The 20,407-nt window shown below is 45.1% G+C and overlaps 1 protein-coding gene and 1 long non-coding RNA gene across 4 annotated transcripts in view; one reads left to right on the forward strand and one right to left on the reverse strand.

The window, feature by feature from the left end:
• Positions 1-20,407, forward strand: part of LOC141103555 (uncharacterized) — a 295,050-nt gene that overhangs the window by 78,369 nt on the left and 196,274 nt on the right. The window lies entirely within an intron of this gene.
• Positions 1-20,407, reverse strand: part of LOC141103554 (flavin-containing monooxygenase 5-like) — a 207,981-nt gene that overhangs the window by 27,531 nt on the left and 160,043 nt on the right. For both annotated transcript variants that reach the window (XM_073593262.1, XM_073593263.1), the window contains exon 6: positions 19,890-20,086. In XM_073593262.1, coding sequence (XP_073449363.1) covers positions 19,890-20,086 — 197 coding nt within the window. The remainder of the gene's footprint in view (positions 1-19,889; positions 20,087-20,407) is intronic.

Consider the following 20,407-nt stretch of genomic DNA (forward strand, 5'->3'; position numbering starts at 1 on the left):
TGGTCTCTGTGGTAACTTTGGGGTGGTGGAGGGAGGATCTTGTAAGGTTCTTTCCATCCCCATCCTCCCCCCCGGTTATAATAACCCTGATGTGGTGGTGGTCTACCCCTAAAACTGCCCCTATATCCACCTCTAGGGGGCCTAGGTGGGTAATGGTTGCGCCCATAATCATAGTACCCATGGTACTATAGTGTTCTATTCCCTAGTGGTGCAAACCTATTATGAGTGGGGACCGAGTACTGGGGAGTATGTGGTGGGGGATTCAAATTTTCCCTTGAGTTTTGGGTCTATTAGGGGGTTTATCTTCTTTTTTGTATTGGTATTGGAATTAGTTGTCATGTGTGCTACAATGTCTCTTATTTCAATTTCTCTTTCCACTGAGGATTCTTTGGATCCTGGGGGTTTAATGTCCTCCTACTATATGTAGACTTTGTTGTCATTTAAGTCTTTGAGGTCCCTTTGATATTTCTTAATTTTTTTTGTTTAATTTCTCCATCATATTTGGATAAATAAGTTTGTAATTTGTTTGCTTTTTCCTGATAGTCATTGGTACCCATGAATGGTAACATTTTTTCTTCAAGTTCACTGCCTCAAGTTCACTGTCTCGAGTTTACCATCTACTGTCGCTTCGAGTAGTGACAGTATTGAATCTCTGTATACAAATATCAGGGGCTAAAAATGGCTATGGGTAATAATTATTTTTGATTTCACAACCAATAAAGGGGGTAGCTATGGGAACACGCTATGCCCCCAGCGTAGCCAATTTAGTGCTCAACAAATGGAAACAGGAGAGCATATATAGCAAAGAGTGGAAGGGTCATCTATTTTATAAACGCTATATATAGATGACATCATTTTATTTAGGGGCGGGTCCTCAAGTGGGTTTGGAGTCATTCCTTAAAAGTTGCCCCCACCCTGGCTCAAGACCATTCCTAAAAGCCAATTTTTGTGGGTGAGTAGGAACTGCAATGATGTAGAAGATTATAATACCCAATTGGAAGTTGTCATAAATAGGTTCATTGGTAAGGGTTACAATCCCATAGAATTAAATCATTGTAAATATATAGAGCTTAACATGGATAGAGAATCCCTTTTAACTAATACTACCAAGAAACATTTCACTGTGACCTAGCATTCATCACGGGATTCCATGGGCAATATAAGGAAGTGAAAAAGATTTTTAAAACCCATTGGCCAATTCTCCTTAAAGACAGAGACCTTAAAAAGATCCTGCCAAACAAACCTAAATTTATTTATAGGAGAGCTCCAGGACTCAGGAATAAAATAGCCCCTAACATCCCAGATCCCCCAGAAAAGGTCAGTACATTCCTAGACAGAACAGGATTCCACTATTGCACTAGGTGCAAAACATGTAACACCATTAAAAGGAAGATTGACATTATCCAGTCGATAATCACATAGAGAGAATATCAAATCTGCCCTCTTATCACGTGATTATGAGTTTGTCACCTACATGTTGGAATGCCCATGGGTAGGACCACGCGTAGGTTGCGCACCAGAATCAGTGAGCACATCACTAATATTAAAAATAGCTTCCCAAAGCATAGTGTGTCCAGACACTTTAAAACACACCACAATAAGCACCCCAAGTTACTCACGTTCTATGGCATAGACAAAATCTCACAACACTGGAGAGGCACCCATCTTAAGTAGGCGGTGTCGCAGAATTAAACCAAATGGATATACCGCCTGGATACGTTGCAGCCAGCCGATATGAACATTGATTTGGATTTAAATTTCTTTTTAACCAATGATTAAATCCTTGCAGAACAGTCCCCTTTTCCACCGATTTATTATACAATTGGTATCCCCATATAGGTAATAATAAATTTTTGGGCTTCAACACATAACAATGATACAGCCCACAGAAGAGAGCATTGACCACCAATTAAAAAAATTATCCAGCAGCAGCTGTCAAATACGGTGTGTAGTACAACAAAATACTATTGATTCCTTTTTAATTACAGTATTAGAATCACAATTTTTATTATATTAACTTCATCTATTGTTTTTAATTGTATGTATAGTAATAGGTCATGTCTGCATAGTAAAATCTATAAGCTGGTATCAGCCTGCCTGGATTGAGAGGGGTGGGAGATAGCGGTCTTTGCCAATTACAATCCACTTCAGGCTATTTAGAGTCATCCTGCCCAGTGACCGGAACGCTTCCTGATGACGTAGCGATACGAAACGTACGCCGAGGCGCCTTCCGGTCACGTCACTTCCAGGTCCCAGCTTCTGGTTTTCATTCCAGCGGCGGTGGAGCACACGCCGATTCCCAGCGTGAGCAGGGCACATCATGGCATCCATCTGATCACAAACACTGTTTCATCCAGTGCCAGGACATAGGCACTAAACCATGTAAGCAGGCACTTTTTTATACTCTTATGTTTTAATAAATTAAACAATATCACGCTATTGGATCCTCCTTGTTTTTTTGAACTTACCATATATACTCAAGTATAAGCCGAGTTTTTCAGCACATTTTTTTTGCTGAAACCCCCCCCCTCAGCTTATACTCGAGTTAGGGTTCCACTTAAGAAAAAAAGTCCCGAAGATGGAGCCGAAAAAGGGCCAGGGCCGTCCCACTGGGTGCCGCACATGTATCATCCTGGCGCGCCCCTGTCAGTTTCCCCTCCCTCCTGCTCTTCTCGCAAGTGTCATGTACAGCCTCCCCAGTGCCTGGTAGCGTGATCTCATGCTGTGTGTCAGAGATCTGAATCACTGTGCAGCCACTGTAACGATGTCCGCCTCCTAGACCACCTCTTGTGATAGACGGCACACTGATCCAATGCTAGGAATCATTGTGCTGTGTGTCATAGGAGGCGGGACATCGTTATAGCGGCTGCACGGCGATTCAGATCCAGCTCTGAAACACAGCGTGACATCGCATTACCAGGCACTGGCAGGCTGTACCTCATGGGCACTGGTAGGCTGTACATGATGGGCACTGTAATGCTATGGATGGCAGTGAAGACAGCGCTTTGTATGAGAACGACAGCAGTGATGGTGACGACTGTGAACTCAGTGATGATGACAATGCTGATAACCTCACACCAGCTAATGCTGAAGCTCTGTTTGGACATACAGATGGTGAGGAGGAATCTAGTTTTGAAGGATTTTAACTCTTGTGTTTTAGCTTGGTTGCTGATTGAGCTAAGGTACTTTTAAAGTTATTGTTGATACCATATTGTTTTTATTGACCCTCTTTTCCACTTACAGAGCTAGTTTACTGTTTTTTTTTTAAATAGATATTCAAAAACATTTACCTACTGATGCCTCAATTCATGTAATTTTATTGGTATCTATTTTTATTTTTGAAATTTACCAGTAGCTGCTGCATTTCCCACCCTAGGCATTATTCTCGAGTAGGGATGAGCTTCGAGTTCGAGTCGAACTCATGTTCGACTCGAACATTGGCTGTTCGCAAGTTCGCCGAACAGCGAACAATTAGGGGTGTTCGCGGCAAATTCGAATGCTGCGGAACACCCTTTAAAAGTCTATGGGAGAAATCAAAAGTGCTAATTTTAAAGGCTAATATGCAAGTTATTGTCATAAAAAGTGTTTGGGGACCTGGGTCCTGCCCCAGGGGACATGGATCAATGCAAAAAAAAGTTTTAAAAACGGCCGTTTTTTCAGGAACAGTGATTTTAATAATGCTTAAAGTCAAACAATAAAAGTGTAATATCCCTTTAAATTTCGTACCTGGGGGGTGTCTATAGTATGCCTGTAAAGGGGTGCATGTTTCCTGTGTTTAGAACAGTCTGACAGCAAAATGACATTTTGAAGGAAAAAACTCATTTAAAACTACCCGCGGCTATTGCATTGCCGACAATACACATAGAAGTTCATTGATAAAAACGGCATGGGAATTCCCCAAAGGGGGACCCCAAACCAAAATTAAAAAAAAAAAATGACGTGGGAGTCCCCCTAAATTCCATACCAGGCCCTTCAGGTCTGATATGGATATTAAGGGGAACCCCGGCCAAAATTTAAAAAAAAAAATGACGTGGGGTTCCCCCTAAATTCCATACCAGACCTATGGATTTTAAGGGGAACCCCGCGCCAAAAAAAAAAAAAAAAAAAAAAACGGCGTGGGGTCCCCCCAAAAATCCATACCAGACCCTTATCCGAGCACGCAACCTGGCAGGCCGCAGGAAAAGAGGGGGGGACGAGAGTGTGGCCCCCCCCCTCCTGAACCTTACCAGGCCACATGCCCTCAACATTGGGAGGGTGCTTTGGGGTAGCCCCCAAAACACCTTGTCCCCATGTTGATGAGGACAAGGGCCTCATCCCCACAACCCTGGCCGGTGGTTGTGGGGGTCTGCGGGCGGGGGGCTTATCGGAATCTGGAAGCCCCCTTTAACAAGGGTACCCCCAGATCCCGGCCCCCCCCCCTGTGTGAAATGGTAAGGGGGTACTTACCCCTACCATTTCACTAAAAAACTGTCAAAAATGTTAAAAATGACAAGAGACAGTTTTTGACAATTCCTTTATTTAAATGCTTCTTCTTTCTTCTATCTTCCTTCATCTTCTGGTTCTTCTGGTTCTTCTGGCTCTTCTGGTTCTTCCTCCGGCGTTCTCATCCAGCATCTCCTCCGCGGCGTCTTCTATCTTCTTCTCCTCGGGCCGCTCCACACCCATGGCATGGGGGGAGGCTCCCGCTCTTCTCTTCTTCTTTTCTTCTCTTCTTCTCTTCTTCATTTTCTTCTCCGAGCCGCTCCGCATCCATGCTGGCATGGAGGGAGGCTCCCGCTGTGTGACGGCGCTCCTCATCTGACGGTTCTTAAATAACGGGGGGCGGGGCCACCCGGTGACCCCGCCCCCCTCTGACGCACGGTGACTTGACGGGACTTCCCTGTGACGTCACGGGGAATGCCACAGGGAAGTCCCGTCATGTCCCGTGCGTCAAAGGGGGGCGGGGTCACCGGGTGGCCCCGCCCCTGTTATTTAAGAACTGTCAGACGAGGAGCGCCGTCACACAGTGGGAGCCTCCCTCCATGCCAGCATGGATGCGGAGCGGCCTGCAGAAGAAAATAAAAAAGAGAAGAAGAGAAGAAAAGAAGAAGAGAAGAGCGGGAGCCTCCCCCCATGCCATGGGTGCGGAGCGGCCCGAGGAGAAGAAGATAGAAGACGCCAGAGGAGATGCTGGACGAGAACGCCGGAGGAAGAACCAGAAGAGCCAGAAGAACCAGAAGAACCAGAAGATGAAGGAAGATAGAAGAAAGAAGAAGCATTTAAATAAAGGAATTGTCAAAAACTGTCTCTTGTCATTTTTAACATTTTTGACAGTTTTTTAGTGAAATGGTAGGGGTAAGTACCCCCTTACCATTTCACACAGGGGGGGGGCGGGATCTGGGGGTCCCCTTGTTAAAGGGGGCTTCCAGATTCCGATAAGCCCCCCGCCCGCAGACCCCCACAACCACCGGCCAGGGTTGTGGGGATGAGGCCCTTGTCCTCATCAACATGGGGACAAGGTGTTTTGGGGGGCTACCCCAAAGCACCCTCCCAATGTTGAGGGCATGTGGCCTGGTACGGTTCAGGAGGGGGGGGCCGCACTCTCATCCCCCCCTCTTTTCCTGCGGCCTGCCAGGTTGCGTGCTCGGATAAGGGTCTGGTATGGATTTTTGGGGGGACCCCACGCCGTTTTTTTTTTTTTTTTTTTTTTGGCGCGGGGTTCCCCTTAAAATCCATACCAGACCTGAAGGGTCTGGTATGGAATTTAGGGGGAACCCCACGTCATTTTTTTAAAAAAATTTTGGCCGGGGTTCCCCTTAATATCCATACCAGACCTGAAGGGCCTGGTATGGAATTTAGGGGGACTCCCACGTCATTTTTTTTTTTTAAATTTTGGTTCGGGGTCCCCCTTTGGGGAATTCCCATGCCGTTTTTATCAACGAACTTCTATGTGTATTGTCGGCAATGCAATAGCCGCGGGTAGTTTTAAATGAGTTTTTTCCTTCAAAATGTCATTTTGCTGTCAGACTGTTCTAAACACAGGAAACATGCGCCCCTTTACAGGCATACTATAGACACCCCCCAGGTACGAAATTTAAAGGGATATTACACTTTTATTGTTTGACTTTAAGCATTATTAAAATCACTGCTCCTGAAAAAACAGCCGTTTTTAAAACTTTTTTTTGCATTGATCCATGTCCCCTGGGGCAGGACCCAGGTCCCCAAACACTTTTTATGACAATAACTTGCATATTAGCCTTTAAAATTAGCACTTTTGATTATTCATGTTCGTGTCCCATAGACTTTAACGGTGTTGGCGTGTTCGAACGAACTTTTTTCCTGTTCGCATGTTCTGGTGCGAACCGAACAGGGGGGTGTTCGGCTCATCCCTATTCTCGAGTCAATAACTTTTACCAGTTTTTTGTGGTAAAAATCTGTGCCTCGGCTTATATTCGGGTCGGCCTATACTCTAGTATATATGGTATGTACCCGCTGAGAGGGAGAGGAGAGTACAGTGTTGAATAGTCCGGGCATCCTTTCTAGGCTGCAAGGTGGCAGCACAAGCGCATTGTGACCTTCTTTTTGGTTAAAGAGGTCACGGCGGTCTGGTGAGCAGATATTTTATATGAACTTGTTGGGTGTTTATGGATGTTTACAAATAGTGAAGGATAATTGGACATTTTGAATGAACAATCAAGTTTCTGTTTCAAATATTCACTGAAGAATATGGACTGTACATTTTTTACAATCACTGTGGTTCACATATATGTTGTCATTTTCGTGTACCATTGCAATTGTTCACTTATTGGTCTACATAGCAATTTATTTAATTCACAACCACAGCACCCCCTACTATCACCAAATTTTTTTTGCACAGTAGGTATTCTACAGCACATTGGGGAGCAGCTCAATTAGCACAAATAATAAATTTTTAATATTCACTGATGAGGCTGCACTGATGGGCACTAATAGATGGCACTGATGGGCACAGATAGGAAGCACTGAGAGGCGGCACTGATAGGCGGCACCAATAGGCGGCACTGATGAAGAGGCATTGATAGGCACTGATTGGCAGCACTGATGTGCACTGATTGGCAGCACTGGTGGGCACAGATTCGCAGCACTGGTTGGCACTGTTGGGACTGCATTGATAGTGCCCTGATTATCATTGTACATGCTTGTCGGCTCTCTTCTCCCTTTCTCATGCTGCCAGCGTGAGGAAAGGAATGCCGATAACTGGCTTCTGTTTACATAGTGATCAGCTGTGAGCAGCTGATTTTTTATTTTTCTTAATTTTGGTGTGGGGTTTCCCTATAAAATCCATACCAGACCTGAAGGGCCTGGTATGGATTGGGGGAGGGACCCCCACGCTGTTTTTTGTTTTTAAACCGACATTTGTTTTGTTTACATTCATTTTCAAAAAACAAACCTACAGTCTTGTCCAAGTCTCCCGCCACCTGCGTGCTCCGCCGCCTGACAGTTCTTAAAAAGCTAAGAGGCAGGGTCAACCAAAAACATCACCAGATGGAACCATCCCTTCATGATGGCATCGACCAAGATGCTGGTTCAATGATATCACGGGGGTGGGTTCACCCGATTACATCATCGGGTGACTCCGCACCTTAGTTATTTAAGAAATGCGAGATGGCAGAGCAGGCAGACAGCGACAGCCTTCAACGGGACAGGAGCTTTTTTTTTTTTAGGTGCGGCGATGCAACAGGTGTCATGATTGATGTTGGGTCTACTTAGGTGGAAATTTTTTAAAATGTTTTAATAAAGGACTTGTCAAAAACGTATGCTGTGTCTTTACTCACTTTTTATACTTTTTTGGTGAATGGGTAGGGGTACTATGTACCTCATACTCATTCACATAGGGAGGGGGCCGGGATCTGGGGGCCAACTTGTTAAAAGAGGCTTCCAGATTCTGATAAGCCCCCCGCCCGCAGACCCCCACAACCACCAGCCAAGGTTGTAGGGAAGAGGCCCTTTTCCCCAATAACATGGGGACAAGGCGCTTTGGGGTGGTGGGGCAGAGTATGTTTTTTTGGGGGGACCCCACTTTGTTTTTTTGGGGTTTTTTTTTTTGCGTGGGGATCCCAAAGGGATAGTATGGATTAGGGGGGACCCCAAGCTGTTTTGTTTTCTGAAATGTTCATTTCCAGCATTATTTGGTTTACATTTCAACTGTCAGTGGGGAAACCCGCTGATAGCTGATGAGTCATGGTAGTTAAGGACGCGGCAACTGGCTTCCCAGCCTACTCCTTAACCAGTTGCCGACCGCCTCACGACAATATACGTCGGCAGAATGGCACGGGCTGTCAAAATCACGTACCTGTACGTGATCTGCCTCCTGCGGGCTGGGGATCCAATCGGACACCCCCCCGGTGCCCGAGGCGGTCGGCTTCTACCCGGGAGCGATCAGAGGTGAGGGGGAGGCCATCCATTCGTGGCCCCCCCCCTCGCGATCGCTCCAGCCAATGAAATCCTTCCTCTGCTGCTGTATAGTAAACAGCGGCAGAGGAAGTGATGTCATCTCTCCTCGGCTCGGTATTTTCCGTTCCGGCGCAGAGGAGAGAAGACATCGATGCGAGTGCACAACACACACACAGTAGAACACGCCAGGCATACTTTTCACTCCCCATCACCCCCCCGATCACCCCCTGATCACCCCCCAATCAACCCTCCCCCCCGTCACAGTGACACCAACCAGTTTTTTTTTATTACTGCATTGGTGTCAGTTTGTGACAGTTACTGTGGTAGGGCAGTTAGTGTTAGCCCCCTTTAGTTCTAGGGTACCCCCCTAACCCACCCTAATAAAGTTTTAACCCCTTGATCACCCCCCATCGCCAGTGTCACTAAGCGATCATTTTTCTGATCGCTGTATTAGTGTCACTGGTGACGCTAGTTAGGGAGGTAAATATATAGGTTCGCCATCAGTGTTTTATAGCGTCAGGGACCCCTATATACTACCTAATAAAGGTTTTAACCCCTTGATTGCCCCCTAGTTAACCCTTTCACCAGTGATCACCGTATACGGGTGACGCTGGTTAGTTAGTTTATTTTTTATAGTGTCAAGGCATCTGCCGTTTATTAGCTAATAAAGGTTTAACCCCCTGATTGCCCGGTGGTGATGTAAGTTGGGTTTTAGGGTCTGCGTCGCCCCAGGCAGCGTAAGGTTAGCGCCAGTACCGCTAACACCCACGCACGCAGCATACACCTCCCTTAGTGGTATAGTATCTGAACGGATCAATATCTGATCCGATCAGATCTATACTAGCGTCCCCAGAAGTTTATGGTTCCCAAAATCGCAGTGTTAGTGGGATCAGCCCAGATACCTGCTAGCACCTGCGTTTTGCCCCTCGGCCCAGCCCTGCCTAGCCCACCCAAGTGCAGTATCGATCAATCACTGTCACTTACAAAACACTAAACACATAACTGCAGCATTCGCAGAGTCAGGCCTGATCCCTGCGATTGCTAACAGTTTTTTTGGTAGCGTTTTGGTGAACTGGCAAGCACCAGCCCCAGGCAGCGTCAGGTTAGTGGCAGTAGCGATAACACCCATGCACGCACCGTACATCTCCCTTAGTGGTATAGTATCTGAACGGATCAATATCAGATCCGATCAGATCTATACTAGCGTCCCCAGCAGTTTAGGGTTCCCAAAAACGCAGTGTTAGTGGGATCAGCCCAGATACCTGCTAGCACCTGCGTTTTGCCCCTCGGCCCAGCCCTGCCCAGCCCACCCAAGTGCAGTATCGATCGATCACTGTCACTTACAAAACACTAAACGCATAAATGAAGCATTCGCAGAGTCAGGCCCGATCCCTGCGATCGCTAACAGTTTTTTTGGTAGTGTTTTGGTGAACTGGCAAGCACCAGCGGCCTAGTACACCCCGGTCGTAGTCAAACCAGCACTGCAGTAACACTTGGTGACATGGCGAGTCCCATAAGTGCAGTTCAAGCTGGTGAGGTGGCAAGCACAAGTAGTGTCCCGCTGCCACCAAGAAGAAGACAAACACAGGCCCGTCGTGCCCATAATGCCCTTCCTGCTGCATTCGCCAATCCTAATTGGGAACCCACCACTTCTGCAGCACCCGTACTTCTCCCATTCACATCACCAACCAAATGCAGTCGGCTGCATGAGAGGCATTTTCTTTATGTCCTCCCGAGTACCCCTACCCAACGAACCCCCCAAAAAAAGATGTCGTGTCTGCAGCAAGCGCGGATATAGGCGTGACACCCGCTATTATTGTCCCTCCTGTCCTGACAATCCTGGTCTTTGCATTGGTGAATGTTTTGAATGCTACCATACACTAGTTGAGTATTAGCTATTTGCTGAGCGGTATAGTGAGTATTTTGCAGACCTCACTTTTTGTCACAAAGTTTTAAAAATTGAAAAAAGAAAAAAAACATTTTTTTTCTTGTCTTTCTTCATTTTCAAAAACAAATGAGAGCTGCAAAATACTCACCATGCCTCTCAGCAAATAGCTTGGGGTGTCTACTTTCCAAAATGGGGTCATTTGGGGGGGGGGGGGGGGGGTTGTGCCACCTGGGCATTCCATGGCCTCCGAAACTATGATAGGCAGTGAAGAGTGAAATCAAAAATTTACGCCCTTAGAAATCCTGAAGGCGGTGATTGATTTTCAGGGCACCGTACGCGGCTAGGCTCCCAAAAAGCCCCACACATGTGGTATCCTTGTACTCAGGAGAAGCAGCTGAATGTATTTTGGGGTGTAATTCCACATATGCCCATGGCCTGTGTGAGCAATATATCATTTAGTGACAACTTCTTTTTTTTTTTTGTCATTATTCAATCACTTGGGACAAAAAAAAAAATAATATTCAATGGGCTCAACATGCCTCTCAGCAATTTCCTTGGGGTATCTACTTTCCAAAATGGGGTTATTTGGGGGGGGGGTTGTACTGCCCTTCCATTTTAGCACCTCAAGAAATGACATAGGCAGTCATAAACTAAAAGCTGTGTAAATTCCAGAAAATGTACCCTAGTTTGTAGACGCTATAACTTTTGCGCAAACCAATAAATATACGCTTATTGACATTTTTTTTACCAAAGACATGTGGCCGAATACATTTTGGCCTAAATGTATGACTAAAATTGAGTTTATTGGATTTTTTTTATAACAAAAAGTAAAAAATATAATTTCTTTTCAAAATTTTCAGTCTTTTTCCGTTTATAGCGCAAAAAATAAAAACAGCAGAGGTGATTAAATACCATCAAAAGAAAGCTCTATTTGTGGGAAGAAAAGAACGCAAATTTTGTTTGGGTACAGCATTGCATGACCGCGCAATTAGCAGTTAAAGCGACGCAGTGCCAAATTGTAAAAAGTGCTCTGGTCAGGAAGGGGGTAAATCCTTCCGGGGCTGAAGTGGTTAATAACCAGCTATTCTTTGCACGGAATTCAAATTGGTCAATCATTTTTAGACCGATCCAAATTCAAATTGTTCAGAGAATTTGGAATTCCTTAGAAAACGAATATACCGAATTAAACAAATTTCAACTAAATTTGCTACTATTTTATAACCACAAATTTGTCCGAATTTCCTGAGTTGACAGTTTGTTAGCAGTATCACACTATATACATTTTTTTCTTGAGTTCCAGCTCCTAAGAAAACCCTTGGAGCATGTGATTGGTTTGAATTGGCAGAAGTTGCCCCAGTGTCAATATCCTACAGTGGATATAAAAAGTCTTCACACCCCTGTTAAAATGTCAGGTTTCTGTGATGTAAAAAAATGAGGCAAAGATAAAAAAATTCAGAACTTTTTCCACCTTTAATGTGACCTATAAAGTGTACAACTCAGTTGAACAACAAACTGAAATCTTTTAGGTGGAGGGAAGTAAAAATAATATGGTTGCATAAGTTGCACACCCTTAAACTAATACTTGGTTGAAGCACCTTTTGATTGTATTACAGTGTTCAGTCTTTTTAGGTATGAGTCTATTAGCATGGCAAATCTTGACTTGGCAATATTTGCCCACTCTTCTTTGCAAAAACACTCCAAATCTGTCAGATTGTGAGGGCATCTCCTGTGCACAGCCCTCTTAAGATCAAACCACAGATTTTCAATCAGATACAGGTCCGGGCTCTGGCAGGGCCATTCCAAAGCTTTAATCTTCTTCTGGTGAAGCCATTCTTTTGTTGATTTGGATGTAAGCTTTAGGTCGTTGTCATGCTGAAAGATGAAGTTCCTCTTCATGCTCAGCTTTCTAGCAGAAGCCTGAAGGTTTTGTGCCAATATTGACTGGTGTTTGGAACTGTTCATAATTCCCTCTACCTTGACTAAGGCCCATGTTCCAGCTGAAAAAAAAACAACCCCAAAACATGATGCTGCCACCATCATGCTTCACAGTGGTATGGTGTTCTTTTGGTGATGTGCAGTGTTGTTTTTGCATCAAACATATTTTTTGGAATTATGGCCAAAAGTTCAACCTTGGTTTCATCAGACCATAGCACATTTTGCCACATGCTTTTGGGAGACTTCAGATGTGTTTTTGCAAAATTTAGCCAGACTTGGATGTTTTTCTTTGTAAGAATAGGCTTCCATCTTGCCACTCTACCCCATAGCCCAGACTTATGAAGAATATGGGGGATTATTGTCACATGACCACACAGCCAGTACTTGACAGAAATTCCTGCAGCCCCTTTAATGTTGCTGTAGGCCTCTTGGCAGCCTTGCTGACCAGTTTTCTTCTCGCCTTTTCATCAATTTTGAAGGGACGTCCATTTCTTGGTAATGCCACTGTTGTGCCATATTTTCTCCACTTGATGTTGACTGCCTTCACTGTGTCCCATGGTTTATCTAATGCCTTGGGAATTCTTCTGTACCCTTCTCCTGACTGATACCTTTTAACAATGAGATCCCACTGATGCGTTGGAAGCTCTCTTTGGACCATGGACCATTAGAGGCACGTTAAATGATGGCAGGTGTGTACTGACTCATATTTAACATGAGTTTGAATGTGATTGCTTAATTCTGAACACAGCTACATCCCCAGTTATAAGAGGATGTGCACACTTATTCAACCACATTATTTTATTTTTTTTTGTTTTTATTTCCCACCATAAAAGATTTCAGTTTGTTTTTCAATTGAGTTGTATAGTTTATAGGTCACATTAACCACTTCAATACCAGGCACTTAGACACCTTCCCGCCCAGACCAATTTTCAGCTTTGCGCTGTCGCAATTTCAATGACAATTGCGCGGTCATACAACACTGTACCCAAACAATTTTTTTATCATTTTGTTCCCACAAATAGAGCTTTCTTTTGGTGCTATTTGATCACCTCTGCGGTTTTTATTTTTTGCAAAACAAATAAAAAAAGACCGAAAATTTTGAAAAAAAACAAGTTTTTCTTTGTTTCTGTTAAATTTTTTTGGAAATAAGTTTTCTTCAATGATGGGCACTGATATGGCTGCACTGACGGGCACTGATACGGCGGCACTGATGGGCACCGATGAGGTGGCACCAATGAGGTGGCACTGATGAGGTGGCACTGACGGGCACTGATGATGAGCACTGATAGGCGGCACTGATGGGCACTGATATTTGGCACTGATGGGTGGCACTGGTATGCGGTACTGATGGGCACTGATGATGGGCACTCATAGGTGGCACCGATGGGCACTCATAGGTGGCACTGATGGGCATTTGTAGGTGGCATTGATGGGTACTCATGGGTGGCACTGATGGGTACTTATTGGTGGCACTGATAGGTGGCACGGATGGGCACTGATGAGCACTGATAGGTGGGCACTGATGGGCATGGATGGGCACTGACAGGTGGCACCGATGGACACTGATGGGTGGCACTGATGACACTGACTGATGGCACTGATGCCCCTAAGGGTGGCATTGCTGGGCATCAGTGCTATATAATGGTGCCAATCAGTGCCCATTTGTGGGCACTGATTGGCACAGATTGGGCATTGTCTGTGCACATTGGGCACATGTGGATGGCCATGGGGTACATACCTGGCCATCGACATGTTACCCCTCTCCCTGGTGGTCCTAGTGGCGATCCCTGGTGGTCCAGTGTGGTGATCTAAGGGGGGGCTGTGCTGATAAACAATCAGCACAGACCCCCCCTGCCAGGAGAGCCGCCGATCGGCTCTCCTCTACTCGCATCTGTCAGACGCGAGTGAGGAAAAGCTGATCAACGGCTCTTCTTATTGACATCGTGATCAGCCGTGATTGGACATGGCTGATCACGTGGTAAAGAGCCTCCACCGGAGGCTCTTTACCAAGATTGGTGTAGCGGTGTGTCAGACTGACACACAGATCGCTGCGATGCACGCCCCCGCGGGCGAGCGGTTGCATGTTATCATATGACGCCCAGTCAGGATAACTGAACCACCGCCCTGCCGCCATCTGCTATGGGCCGGGCGGGAAATGGTTAAAGGTGGAAAAAGTTCTGAAATTATTTATCATCTCATTTTTTTTACATCACAGAAACATGACATTTTAACAGGGGTGTGTAGACATATTATATCCACTGTATATGCGTTTATGTTGCACTTAAGTGAGCAAACTCTTTTTCTAGTGAGTGTTCAATTCAGCTGTACTGGAACACAAAAGGAGTTTTCTCTTGAATATTCACTTTATGAACTTTTTGAACTGTTTTTATATTTTTTTATTTAGCGCATTTCAGTGGTTTGATGAGTTTGATATCCATCTGATGTCTACACAGAAGGATCACTGATTAGAATGCCTATTTCATTGAACTTTATTATTTTATTGAATTTAGATTTCATTCACCTATTTCATCACAGTACTTTATGTCATTTAGAGCACTGCAATTTGTACATTTATTCCAAGGTTGAGGGGATAATATTTTGCCTTTTTATTTGCTAGAGGCCTAGTTTAGGGTTTAGTGCCAACTTCTTCTAATTTTGTTTGTTCCCCTCCATCTTAGGCTTCAAGTGCTTTAAGAAGCACATGACGCTAAGATGGCCAGGCACCCAGGGATTACTAAAATTTTTCTTTGGTTTCTCGCACGCTTTGGTGGCCTTCTCTCCGCAAGGACTTCTGTTCCTATGTAAAACCTTGCAAAACCTGTGTTCACTCTAAGTCCTCAAAAGTGAAGCCCTTTGGATTACGCTTACTTTTGCCTGTTCCTAAATGCCTTTGAGGCTAACTAAGATGCACATCCAGGCTAACTTGTCCTCAAGTTCTGCTGTCTCCACACCTGCCGATGGTGTCCAGTCTGCCTCTACACCAGTTATTCCGGTCCAGCCCAGGCCAATTGAACCTTCTGCCTTTTCATATTTGGGACTTTCAGTAACTTGGCCTCACCCTACTGCAACTACATCTGCTCAAACCTGTCTAAGAACTTCCATCCATCCTTTGGCTAGACTGCCTCATTCTGCCAGGTGGGGCCTTCGATATTTTCTTCAAGCCACTCTGCATCCAGCCTGTGTTCCAGCTACACAGCTTGACTCCAGTGACATGCCATTTGCTATTCAGCCTGACGTTACTGGTTCTCTGTCTACTGTCCAGTTTGGCTCCATAGACTCTCTGCCTGCTTGTTATGTGGCCAAACCATGGTGGAGATCAAACCTGATTTAAAGCGGAGTTCTGCTAAAAAAAAAAAAAAATTAAATTAAAAGTCAGCAGCTTCAAATACTGCTGCTGCTGACTTTTAATAATTGGACACTTACCTGTCCAAGGGTCCAGCGATGCGGGGAGCGAAGCCCCGCTCATCTCCCCCTCTTCTATACAGCGGCGGCATTCTAAGTGGGGGCACCCACTTCGCATGCGCGAGCTGCGCCACGCCACGTGCCGTGCACCGTGACTGGCCGGGCAATCATCTGGGACCTGTGACATGTCCCAGATGATTGCCAAGAGGGAGGGGGGAGAAGTGATCTCCCTTCCGGTGCCGCGGTGCACCGGGAGGAAGTGGGAGCTGGGACCCTCCGCTTTAAGCCAGCCAAGTCTGCAGTTTCATTCTTGTGATAGTGTGTGTAATACTTGCTCTAAGCTCTATTTCTATCTGTCCTTCTCTGCTGTTTGTATTCCCTCACTGATGACCTCGGATCAGATATTGACTATTCTCTGAACTTTCCCTGCCTTGTACCTGGACTGTCATTGAACCACTCAGCCTGTATGCCAACTGCAAGTACCTGTTTACTTTGCTCAGTTTGCGCCTGCCCCGGTGTGGTGGCCAGGCACTTTAGCATTGTGTATAAGTCCTGGTGGCAACCGAGTTCTGGTAGGCCTGCTTGCCTTATGGAAAAAGGGGCTGCTATAGGTGAAGAACACAGAAGCCAGCTATAATGTCTGACCACCTGCGTTAGGGGTAAGCGTGACATCTTCCATATTACTGTTGATCCCAATTCTTTCTCAGCAGTCCTTTCAAATGTAGCCCTCTTTTGGGGATAGGGGTTTTGAGATATGGCCCTCTCCAAACATTAGATATTGTGCTAAGCCTGTAGGTAAATAAGAGAATCAGAACCTTTGCTAAGTGGAATAGAGAGTTTGATATTAAAGTTGGCACTGCCTCCAGCCAAGACAGGGTTTCTGTGAGCAGCAGTGGCATAGCGTGGGGAGAGGGGGCAACATTTAGAGGGGTCTAAGTTCCATACTGTACCGGCAGCTCATCTCCTGCTCTGTGCAGTTTATGAGAGAAAGCTCTTTACTAAGAGGAAGAAGACCTGTTGTTGTGGAGTCCCCTCCAAGAGTCCTTGCTCAGGCTCCGGCAGTGACACCACTGATGTAGAAGTGAAGAAGGAGAACAATTCCTGATCCCAGGGATTGGAGAGGGTGGCCCATGACTGTGCTGGGTACAGAGAGGAGGAGGGGGGGGGGGTGGAAGGCAGGTGAGGCATCCTCTCCAGTACTCCCAGCGGCAGGATCCCCACTGTCCTCAGAGCCCACAGCCTGGGTTTCCACCGTCACCACCTCTCCTGCCTGCTGCGCGCCCCCCGGCACTCCGACCCTGTACCACCCCAAGAGGAAAGTCGGGGCAGGAGGAGGAGGCATGGCTTCTACCACTGGCAACAGGTTCACCTATGAGTACCTGCTCTTCAAGGAGCCCGGCAAGTAAAACTCATTCCTTCACTTCTCTATACCTGTCTGTCTGTCTGCCTACAGGAATGGAGTTCAGAGAGGAGACAGCAAACTTCCAAAGAATAGATGAAGCCCACTATATACAGTACAAATTTCACAATAATATATAGAATATACATGTACAATGTGTGTGTGTGTATATACGATATGGATCCGACAATATGCATTAATAGTACATATACAGTGTAATATATATATATATATATATATATATATATATATATATATATATATATATATATATATATATATATATACTGTATATAATGGATCCCAGAATATGCACCATTATTAGCATGCTTCTAAAACTATTGAGACCTCATCATTGTTCTCATTGGTATGACACACCCCTCTGTATTTAAAACTATATATCTTTACATTTTAGATTTTAGAAGCTCTAACTAGCAAGGCCCTCTGATTCCTCCTGTATTGAATTGTATTGTATCTGATTCCTCCTGATTCCTCCTGTATTGAATTGTATTGTATATTGTATTGTATTGTTATTGTTATTTTTATTGTTATACTCTCTGCCCTCATGTTGTAAAGTGCTGCACAAACTGTTGGCACCATATAAATCCTGTATAATAATAATATAATAATTATAAATGACCTGCTTATCTGAGCTTCCATCATACCACCTCATGGACTATGTGTATTGCATACATGTAACGTAGCCTTTCGCAATTTTTTTTACATGGATGAACCCTCCAAATAACTTTCAGGTTGTAAGGAACCCTTGCTAATATTTACGATAATTATAGCTCACTGTGCATGATGGCCAGTGCTCTATAGCATCATGATATATGCTGGCCGTACTGCTGCAATGGAGGAGACCTGAGACATAGCTGGGCACAGGAATGGATGCAGGACAAGGTGGAGGGACAGAACTGGCTGCAGGACATTTGGGGGGGGGGGGGCGTGGGGCATGGTGAATGAGACCCCAAACATTTTTGGCTATTTAATATAATGCCGGGGTGGGGGCTGTGGAGCATGTTAAAGAACCTGAAACATGGCTGGGTGTGGGGACACTAAAGGTGGCTGTGGGACAAGAAGGGGGTACAGGACATGGTGAAGGAGACCTGAGAAATGGCTGGGTGTGGGGCATGAAAAGGGTGCAGGCGATGGTGGGGGCTTGAGATATGCAGAAAAACAAGACACAGCTATGGAGGTTGATGTTTGACTCGATCTTGTTAACTCATTGCTGATAACTTATTGGTGCAGTATTTATAACTTGTTTTGGAGTCCCCAAGTGTTTTAACCACTTGCTTACCGGGCACTTACACCCCCTTCCTGCCCAGGCCATTTTTCAGCTTTCAGCGCTGTTGCACTTTGAATGACAATTGCGGTTGTGCTACACTGTACCCAAACAAATTTTTTATAATTTCTTCACACAAATAGAGCTTCCTTTTGGTGGTATTTAATCACTGCTGAATTTTTTATTTTTTTTTACAAAAAAAAAAAAGACCAACAATGTTGAACTTTTTTCTGTCAGTAAATTTTGTAACTAAGTAATTTTTTGCCTTCACTGATGTGTGCTGATGAGGCTGCACTGATGGGCACTGATAGGCTGAACTGGTGGGCATTGATGAGGTGGCACTTATGGGCACTGATGAGGAGGCACTAATATGCCGCACTTATGGGCACTGATGAGGCAGCACTTATGGGCACTGATGAGGTGGCACTGATGAGGAGGCACTAATATGCTGCACTTATGGGCACTGATACGTGGCACTGATGAGCACTGATAGGAACTGTTAGGTGGCACTGATGGGCACTAATAGGCGGCACTGATAGGCGGCACTGGTGGGCACTGATATGCGGCATGAATAGGCGGTACTGATAGGCACTGATGGGTATTGATGGATGGCACTGATGGGCGACACTGATGGGCATTGATCGACAGCAGTGATGGGCATTGATGGGCAGAACTGATAGGTGGCACTGATTGCCAGCACTGACTGGCATTGCTGATGGGCACTGATTGGTGGCACTTGTAGGCGCTGATTACTGCCATTGGTGGGCAATGGTAGGCACTGTATGGTGACACTATATTGCTATATTGTAATCAGGACACTCTGTCAGTGTGAGGCGAAGAGAGACGATTACGGCACTTCCTTGTTTATATGTGACCGGCTGTGATTGGACACAGCCGATCACATGGTTAAAGAGCCGCGGACGCGCCTCTTTACAGAGATCGGGGTCGCGCCATGTCCTAGCAACACGCCGTGATTGCCACGCTGGACACCCCCTGGGGCGCGTGAGAGCGGCCATTCTGGGGCGCCGTCATATGACAGCATCCCAGAACGAGAGCCGCTAAATGACAGCGGGGCAGACGGCAAGCAGTTAAAGGGGCTGAAGCATACAATATCTTAATCAGCGATAACTGTTAAGTCAGTAGTATAGTCAGAAGAGAACATTATGGTAAATACCAACAGTACATTCACCTACTCCTGTTAACATTAGTATTTTCTTAAAATACAATAAATGTGCTTAGGGGGTAAGGGGGTAAATACCGCATTAGTGGAAGGGACTCAGGGCGTGCTATGGGTTAGGAGTTGCAAATTACTTGCTTTGCCCCGAGCGTTGACAACTTATGCTACGCCACTAGTGAACAGGGGGGTTTTACATCTAGGAAATTAACCAGTAATCTACTTTATCAAGGAAAACCCTCTTGGACATGTTTTTTCAGTGTGGGCAGGTTGTTAATTGCTTGACATAGAATGTTTGGTCTTTCATATCATCCATCTCCTGTTTCGCTTTTCTGAATTCTTCTGCAACCTTTTTAAGAATATATCCTGAATAAAGAAAATAAGACCTCATTACCTGTGTTTAGGTTTTAGACCAAAGTTGTCGTGGTCAACTCTGTTGTTTACTTTTTTCTCAAAGAAGTTGTTACTAAACTTTGGAAAAGCACTTAGAATATTGGCATTGAAGCGAGTGGTCATAACTATGTCGAATGGAAAGCCATTATCACAAACACGATTTATCAACCAGGCCCCTCTTCTGGTGCTGAGGTATACCTAAAAAACAGTGGAGAAAATGTTGCAAAGTAGCTTTAGAAGGCTTAGATATAAGCAACAAGGTGACGTATGGAGAGCTAGAAACACACTTGACTAACCTAACACTATTTCTTAAAAATAGACTGTCAAACATTCACCTTAAAGTGGACCTGAACTCAAAATTGAAGATTTGCTATATTTTAGAGTCAGAGAATGCTTAGAAATGTTAGTAATGTTAATTGCACTTAAGCAGTACACTTACTGCTTAAGTGTACACTGTAATACACTGAATTTCCTCCTGAAAAAAATAGCGCACTTCCCGTGAGTGTGCCTAAGTGCTTT

The sequence above is a fragment of the Aquarana catesbeiana genome, linkage group LG07, assembly GCF_042186555.1.
Source record: "Aquarana catesbeiana isolate 2022-GZ linkage group LG07, ASM4218655v1, whole genome shotgun sequence".
Classification (NCBI taxonomy): domain Eukaryota; kingdom Metazoa; phylum Chordata; class Amphibia; order Anura; family Ranidae; genus Aquarana; species Aquarana catesbeiana.